General features: G+C 30.9%; 2 protein-coding genes across 3 annotated transcripts; both read left to right on the top strand.

Moving 5' to 3' along the window:
- Positions 1 to 4209: 4209 nt before the first annotated feature.
- Positions 4210 to 6870, top strand: TIM10 (Tim10/DDP family zinc finger protein). 2 transcript variants are annotated; one of them, XM_028083212.2, is made up of 7 exons: positions 4210 to 4352; positions 4448 to 4490; positions 5567 to 5614; positions 5791 to 5843; positions 5985 to 6023; positions 6220 to 6289; positions 6599 to 6870. In XM_028083212.2, exons 3-7 carry the CDS (start codon positions 5573 to 5575, stop codon positions 6647 to 6649), a joined length of 255 nt encoding a protein of 84 aa, XP_027939013.1. In that variant the 5' UTR covers positions 4210 to 4352; positions 4448 to 4490; positions 5567 to 5572; the 3' UTR covers positions 6650 to 6870. The 2 variants fall into 2 exon arrangements, with proteins under 2 accessions (XP_027939013.1, XP_027939012.1); XM_028083211.2 differs by lacking the exon at positions 4448 to 4490 and having other exon boundaries at positions 4222 to 4352.
- Positions 6871 to 7626: 756 nt separating this feature from the next.
- Positions 7627 to 8092, top strand: LOC146884494 (uncharacterized). Its single transcript, XM_085665601.1, has one exon. The coding sequence runs from the start codon at positions 7787 to 7789 to the stop codon at positions 7970 to 7972; it is 186 nt and encodes a 61-aa protein (XP_085521727.1). The 5' UTR covers positions 7627 to 7786; the 3' UTR covers positions 7973 to 8092.
- The last annotated feature ends 674 nt before the right edge of the window (positions 8093 to 8766 follow it).

Raw genomic sequence — 8766 nt, 5'->3', positions numbered from 1 at the left:
TAGCATAACATTCATACAAATAATAACTTTGGTCTGAAATTGAGAGAAACATTATAAATATTAGTACTTAATTTTGTAAAAATATTTATACTTAATTATTTTTAATCTTATAAAAAATGGATTACAAAAATATTTTAATTATTAAAAAAAAATTGGGACAAAACTGAATCAGATACACATACTTAGGTACTAAATTGAAACAAAAAGACATATGTGGGGACTAAATCGAAATCAACACAATGACATCTAATAGTGACACTGACACGTGGCATTACAATACCAGGTGACACTGACAATGCCACGTGTCACACATAGGGACTTGACACGTGACATTTTTATTTTTTATTTTTTTTTAAAAATTTAAAAAAAAAATAAAATTTAAAAAAAAAATAAAATTTAAAAAAAAATAAATTTAAAAAAAAAAAATCAAAAAAACCACAGATTAACACGTGGCACATTGACTAACGGCGTTAGTCAACTCTGTCTGAAAGGTACCTAATTGAAATAATTTTCAAAAATTGGGATGCAATTGACATTTTTTTAAAAGCGGGTACCAATTTGACATGCTAGTACCAAACTGGGTACCTTACGATTAATTAAACCTATTTTTTATTATAGAAATATCAATTAATTAAAGATTTGAAAAAAGAAACATTTTTAATAATTATTTAAATTAAATAGTCATTTACTTTGTATAATATAATATTACTTATTATAGAAGGGTCCATTAATAAGATAAATGTACTCTACATTTAATAGCACAATTATTATAAATAATAATAAAATTAAGAGTTATATACTATATTAAAATACATTGTATATTTTTTGTTATTGTTATAGTTAATTGTATATATCTTGTGCAATATGACCCGTAAACAATATATGATAAGTTGTTTTTATGTTTTTTGAAATCCTATTGTGATTCTATTGTAAAGACCTTTTGTTTTAATTTGTTGTATTATTTTTATTGTATTTATTTGTAGTTATATAAGATAGTGGTTTTAGTTTTTTTTCAATAATTGAATCTATTTCTTTTAATTTGCAATAAGAAAATTGATATAACAATAATAACAACAATAATAATAACAATAACTTGTATAATATGAAAGATTTTAAAGATATGAAAGATTTTGAATATAAATATTTATTATGTTTAACATAATTACAACAGAAATAAAATAAGAATTTAATGGTACATTTATTTAGCATATGATGAATTAAAATTCAATGCTAACCATGTAAGTATACAATCAACCAAGTCTAAACATCAAAGATAGCATTATCTCATACACCTTTGTTACTCAAACCAAAATCTAAAATGTCTTCAACTGCCTTTAACCGTTTAGGTACCAAAATTCAATCAATCGAAAGTAAATTCAACTCCTAGAACTATTGGTTGCAACAACCAATGAACACAAACACTTGAGTGACTATAAACACTAAATAAGCATTACAAACCATAAATCATATAATGTCATTGTTAGGAAAAAAGTAACACGATAGCCAAAAAAAAATTTAAAAATTGAACTACATGGATTGAGATTTAGTGTGGGAAACAATGATAATTGTTGTAGTGATCAAAATCATGTTGGCCACAATCAACAACATCAGCCTCACCCACAATTATTTCATCAAGATTTAATCTGCAGACATCAACAAATGATATCAGTCCAAGAAGCTGCAAAACATGAAAAATCCTGAAAAATACACAATAAAATTTCATCACCTAAACACATGCCAAAAATATTCAAAAACCATCTCCCAAAGAGGTTTTACACTTCTCGTGCCATCAAACACAATAAAGCCATCAAACAGAAAGAAGAAAAGAAGAACAACCAAGAAGCAACTAAAAAGTTAATAAATTAAATAAATAGAAAGAAAAGTACATTCATCAAATGAAACAATAAATCGTAACATGTACCTTTTATGTGCTATTTTGTTAGGAATCCGAGTGTGATTCTAAGTCCCACATTGGCCAGAAATGAGAAAGTAGAGCACTATATAAGAATAAAGACCCATAAACCCATTGCCTTAAGGTTTTGGGTTGAGAGTGGTGTCAATATCTTATGTGGTTAGGCTCAAGTCTCATTGGTGTTTGTTCTCCCTAGTGAAACCCCCTCCTTGTAAAACCTAACAAGTGGTATCAGAGCCGATGGTTAAAATCGGTTCAGGTGCATGTCCAGGTGCATGTCCCTGTATCGAAAGTCTTCCAGGCAAAGAGTTCCAGGTAAGCGTGTCCCGTTAAGATGAACGGCGGTACGAGAAGGGGTACTCGTGGTTGGGAACGGCGGTACGACCTTTACCACAACGATGCTGTCCATAGATCAAATGATTTCGTGGATTGGATTTTACTTGACTGTCTACGGTTCCACTGCGTGTGCTTGGGGTAGAAGTTTTGTATAAATGTATCGCCATGCTATTAGGTCGTACTCTTCTACCCTTTACCGGGAGTCGATGACTATTCATAGCTATTACTTTGACATCAAGGACAGAATTGGGAGACATGAAGCATAGAGAACAACACCATCAAGAAAAACATGTACAAAAATCAAGACAGAAACATAGACATCTTCATTTCAGTCATACTTTTTCTTCAATCCACAACCATACACATTACAAAAGGTTTAAGTTTTTCTTCAAAACAATGAAAAAACAAAAGGTTTAAGCTTTTCTTCAAAACAATGAAAAAAGAAGAAGTAGAAAACAAAAGTAGAAGAAGACCATGAAGGAGGAGAAAGAAAACTCAAGCTACTGACTTTAACCAACTATTAAAACGTACTAATCCAGAGGACACCATCTTCATCACAAAAAACCTCAAAAAAATTAAACCTTTCATGAAAAAAAGAAGAAGGAACACATAAGAATTAAAAGAAAAATAAATAACATCGTAAAAAACAACAGAGAAATCTGAACATAGCTTTCAATAAATACTAACCCACTGCTACAACATATTTAACAGAAAAAAAAATTACAAAAATATAACCTTTTATAAAGAAAAAGGACCACAAAAGAAGTAAAAAAAATAACACAATGAAGAACAACAAACAAATCTCAACAACAAACCACAAATAGACAAAAAAAAAGAAAAGAAAAGAAGACTAACATCATCATCCTCACTCATTCTTTTTGTTCAAAAATACTTTCTAAAAACGAAAACTTGAACATTTTCTTCAACCCACAGTTATAAATGTATCAAGTATAAAAAAATAATTACAATAACACCATAAACAACAACCAAACATGTTCAAGATTTTGTTAAAAAATACCTTCTAAAAATAAAAACATCAGCGTTTTCTTCAAAACGAAACACATTGCAAAAATTAAATCTTTCACGAAGTAAAAAAAAAAAAACAGAACAACAACAACAACAAATAGAACAAAAAAAAACTTAAGTTGGTATGAGGAAGAAGAAAGAAGAAGGATTGAAGAAGAAGAAGAAGGAATACGGAAGAAGAGACAAAGAAATTACCTCGACAAAGTTGATTGTCTTGGAGAAGAAGATCCTACCGATTGCCTTGCAAAAATTAAATCTTTCACAAAGTAAAAAGAAAATAACAGAGTAAGAAGAAGAAAGAAAAAAGATCCTTGAAGAAAAAAGAATAAACTAAGAAATAGAAGAAAAAATTACCTACACCAACCAAAACTTCTGTCAACCTTCAACAAAAATAAATAATAAAAAAAAAACTTAGTTGGTATGAGGAAGAAGGAAGAAGAAGGATTGAAGAAGAAGAAGAAGGAAAACGAAAGAAGAAAAAAAAAAATTACCTCGACGAAGTTGATTGCTTGGGAGAAGAAAACCCTACCGTCAACATACCGAATATTAAAAAAAAAACGAAAACCTATGAAGAAGAAGAAAGAAGAAGGATTGAAGAAGAAGAAAAAAAGCTAACCTCGAGAAAGCTTATTGTCTTGGAGAAGAAGGATGATGCTATCTGACAACGTCAATCAATATTTAAAAAATTTAAAAAAGACGTTCGAACCGCGAAAACACAACAATATCAAAAAGACAAAAATATCCTCAATTTTAACCATGTGTCAATAAATTAAAATATCTATTTCAATAATTTACCTACACTAAGAATTTCTTAGATATACAGTATATAGCTGCAGGAAATTATAATAAATATAGAAAAATGTATATGCCGATCCTATACTTCTACGCTTCTACGACTGAGTATAAAGAGTGGATATTTAGATGAGATATTATAAATAGAAAATATAATTTGTAAAAGAATTTAAATTTTGAAAGCTTAATTTGTTTTACGGTGTGATACAATAACTACTTAAGAAAGAACTACCCGTCTCCTTTACAAAGATCGAACCCTACCCTAGCCGCGTTTCCTCCTTAACTGGTACGTTTCTCTCTCTCACGCACTCTTTTCATGCTATTGTATTTTATTTTTATCATTTTTTCCTTGTTTCTCAACTCAAAATTTTCCCTACAAAGGTCGAGAGGATTTGGATTGAAGGCCGAATCGTTCAATTGTGTTGTGAGTTTTATTTTTGAGATGTGTTCATTATATCGGAACTCTGTTATTTTCTGAATTCATTGTTATTTAATCACCTCTCTCTTTTTTGTTCAGTGTTTGCCTCTGCATGTACTTAAAACTTGTTACGAGTTCGAGGGTTTTAGTTTAAAAGTAGCGTGTCTATGATAGTAGAGTTGTATGATTTCCCTAAGTTAATTTGAAGTCAGTTGGGGATTTAGCCACTAGGGTTGTAACAAATATTGGTACTGGCATGAGCTCGTCAATGCCCTTTTCGAAAACCTATTCCATTCACATTGTTCTATTGGACTAAATTTCTCATATAGACTACACTGTGGAAGATTTAAAATAACCCTTTGTTCAGATAATTCCACTTTTAATCTTCTTGAGATGCCATTTTTGGTTGTGAGTCGTAGGGAGGAGAGGATAGAGGATTTGGCTGGTTGGAGATTTGTATTTATACTTGAGAGTGGTCATTATGCTAGATTTAAACAACAAGGAAGATTAAATTGATTATAAACATGGGAAAATTTTTGACTTTGTGGGCAGTGTTTTGTGCTCAAGTGAGAAGCATGGGGTATACTCACTTGAAAAGAAAATTTGTTAGATGAAGTGGTGAATGACTCTAGCTGAACATCATGACCATGATTTTTTTTGCTTCTCAATCAATTTGTTCCTAGATATATGTTGGGAGGGATCCAAGAAATTCTACATGTTTTGTTTTTCAGTGTTCTTTTATTTGGTTTACTCTGCAAACTTTTTATCCTAAATTGCAGACATAAGTTTCTCTCAGCATCTGGTTGATCCAGTTCACATACTTTTAATTCTCAAATTAGTCAAATCGTAGTGTACAAGGATCGCCCGTGTGCTTCTTAATATGACTTGTGTGAAATATAATATGACTATTCTAGGTGAAGATGATACATAAATTTGATTAGGAATAAATAGTGGACATTTTGTTTGGTGGTAAATGGTTGCAACTAGAAATAAAATCTACACGGTGATGCCCTTCATCTTATGGAAATTACCTAAAGCCTTCAACACTAATCCAATTCTAATAGTATATTATCTTATTTCAGACTACAATGGCTGCCAATACCTCACCTTCTGCCTTTGAAAAAGAACAGGTAGGTATTCCTTTTTATTTCTCCAAATTTGGAAAAATTAATCTGGTGATTGACGTTGTTATCTGATAATTTCAAACTAATTTCAACTTCAACTTTGGGGTCTTTTTGGTGTTATTTGATTATTTAGTATTTCTTGTTTTTGGATGTGTTTCAATCATTATGTGATAATGGAACAGATATTTGGAATGGCTGAAAAGGAGATGGAATATAGGGTCGAGTTATTCAACAAGTAGGTTTCCCTGTTCTTGCTTGCCTTGATAGTTTTGCTGGTGTTAGCAAGTACAATGTAGAACATAGTTGCTTTTTGTTTAAGATTCGATGGTGGCATAATAATTCATTTGGTTAATGCTTTGTTATTTTTACTATTCAGGATGACCCAGACCTGTTTCAAAAAGTGTGTTGACGAAAGGTGGGGGAAACTCTTCTCTAATTTTATTAACTGCTTGAGAAACTGTCATGTTTGATGCTCTTTAAATGCGATCCAGTCCAGTCCAGTCAATTTGGAAATTAGTTTCTTATTTCTCAATTGTCCGCTACTGCATTATTTTGATGATGGCTCAATGTGAATGTTATCATAATATCTGTTTAACACCTTTTTTTCTCAGGTACAAGGAGTCTGAGCTAAATATGGGTGAAAATAGTTGCATTGACCGCTGTGTTTCAAAATACTGGCAAGTAAGATTTTGCTTAACTTCACTTTCAGATCTATCACTGACTTTTTGAGTTGTCTATAAGCTAGTTTTCTCAGATGGATGTTTTATGATGAAATTTTAGTGGGGTTTCAGTACTTGGTTAAATGCTTGCTCTCTTTGAAAATTCTTGTATAGATTTTGAGGATAGTCTTGATAATTTCATGCAAGGCAAGGAAAATAAAGTGAATGTGGTTGACGGAATTTCTGACTTCAAAATGGTTTTTTGCTTAAGATGTAATGGGAAACTGCAAATAGTATTTGTCTGTTGTCTAAGCAGATTTATTTTGGGCAGGTGAATAATCTGATTGGTCAGTTGCTTGGTTCTGGGAGGCCTCCGATGTAATCCAAGTCTATCGTGTTTTCTTTTTGCGGTTAGCAACCTGCGAGTGAGTGAGCTACATTTACGACATTAATTGGGAAACATAGATGTAATACTTTTGCAAGGTTTTTATCTTTGTCCATGACTATTTTTAGGTCAATCTGTTCTGTTAAGAAAAGGATTGATTTTTGCTTTTGAGTTAGCCATTGGTGAGCAATAAAAATAATTTTAGTTAATTTAGTTCATTCTTTGTTTCTAATTTACGTCTTCATGGTTCGACCCTTAATTTACCAGTGTTTTTCTGTTACATTTATTTGAAGTCATCATCATACAACAGCATTGCTCTTTCTCCCCATGCAAGATTTTGCAGTTTTTCGTTTTCGTTTCTAAACAATGTACTTGCATACGATTTTTTCGAATAAAAACACAATTCAAATATAATTAACAACTTATATAATTTACTTGAAAGTGTATTTATAAATTAAATTAAATTGTAAAATTGGAATGACAAGTTACTTGCCATAAAAATCCAGATTAAAACCTTAAATTTAAATTTTATAATTATGAAGCTGCCCTTCTCTCCTCTTTTGTCCACATTTAGCTTGGCACCTTACGTTGATATAGCACGCAGTATTGTATTATAAAATTGTCATTATCGATGTTACGTTAGATATGTCAAATGTCAAGAAATAAGAAAGAAAAAAAGGTTAAAAAAACTGGGAGAGAAGAGAGGGGGAAATAAGAATAAATACAAGTTCAGGTGTTTTGAATTAAATGGGAAAATTATCATAAAAAGGTGAAGTTATACGTGGAAGAAAATTAGTCTCTTAAAATAACGAAGAAAATTAAAGAAGACGACCCACACTATACAATAGCATCTTTTATATGCGATTTGGAGTGACAGCTAAGAGAGACAGAGAGTGTTGTGGGGACACAAAAGTATCCGTTAAAAAATTGAACGTTAAGCCTTTCATCACAGAACAGAACACAGAATCAGAATCCGATACCAGACCTACCTGGTATGAATAAATGCTCCCTCTTATTCCTTCCCCACTCAACTCAACCACACTTCATTCTTGACTCAGTTTCTCTCTCTCACTCTGAATTCAGAAAAGAAAAACAAGTAATTAAGAAGAAGAAGAAGAAGATCGAAGATCGAAGATGGGTATGGTGGTGGTAATCTCTCTCCCTTTCATATTCTTCTGCTTGCTTCTTGGGTTTGGATGTTATTTCTTTGGAAGAGCAAGAGGAAGGAGAGAGATGCAAACTAACCCACAAGTTTATGGAATGCCAGCTCCACCTCCAGGTGCTTCTCCTGCCAAGCCACAAAACATTCATAATGTTTGATTTCAATCTTCTCTCTTCTCTTCCACGAATATACCTCATATATATCTTTTTTCTTTTTCTCTCTATCTCTTCCTGTTGTTGTTTCCACCTTCAAACTCCAATCAACTTTCTTTTATTTCATTATCTGAATTCAATTTCCTAGTTCAGTTAGTTTCGCACCTGTTGCCAATTCTTTTATAGCAGATCAATTCCGTGTTCACACTGCAATCTATTTAACACCTGATAAGAAAATAAAGCAAAAGAAAATAATTATAAATATGATTCGTGATTCATATTATGTAATTAGACGAAAAAATTAAAAATATTTAAATTTCGTAAATATATATGATCAAGAATTGGACACATAATTCATCTATGTAAAAAACACTAGCCATCTAATTTTTATGGATCGAGCTCTCATGCTTAACCTGAATCGTGGTATTTTTTTCCATATAATATACTGACAGAAATACAAATACCGTTGTGTCTGTCTGTCATTTTTTTTTTCAATTTTTGGGTAAAATGTTGGTTTTATTTTATTTTTTGGTAAGATGTTAAACTTGGATTATGATAGTTTTCTTATTATAAATCAAATGCATGCTAAATTTAATTTATAAATTTAGGTGTTATTCAATGGATGATTGTTTATTCGCATTTTTAAACCCTACTTCAGTAATGTAAACAAATTATCGCTTTCATCTTAAAAGAACTACTTATTTAAAAAAAAAAATCTTGTTAATTAGTGTTATAACGATATTAAATAAATAACATTAAGCATACTCTATTAAGTGTTTTTAATTAATTTAAAATAGTTA

Source organism: Vigna unguiculata, chromosome 8 (assembly GCF_037176805.1).
Source record: "Vigna unguiculata cultivar grain cowpea cultivar isolate G323 ecotype 2 chromosome 8, ASM3717680v1, whole genome shotgun sequence".
Taxonomy (NCBI): domain Eukaryota; kingdom Viridiplantae; phylum Streptophyta; class Magnoliopsida; order Fabales; family Fabaceae; genus Vigna; species Vigna unguiculata.
The sequence above is the reverse complement of the archived record's forward strand: the minus strand, read 5'-3'. Positions and strand labels throughout refer to the sequence as shown.

Coding starts and splice junctions, on each gene's coding strand:
- TIM10 (XM_028083212.2), top strand. CDS start 5,573: ATGGCTGCCAATACCTCACCTTCTGCCTTTGAAAAAGAACAG. Junction 5,844..5,984: donor AGGGTCGAGTTATTCAACAA/GTAGGTTTCCCT, acceptor TTTACTATTCAG/GATGACCCAGACCTGTTTCA. Junction 6,290..6,598: donor GTGTTTCAAAATACTGGCAA/GTAAGATTTTGC, acceptor TATTTTGGGCAG/GTGAATAATCTGATTGGTCA.
- LOC146884494 (XM_085665601.1), top strand. CDS start 7,787: ATGGGTATGGTGGTGGTAATCTCTCTCCCTTTCATATTCTTCTGCTTG.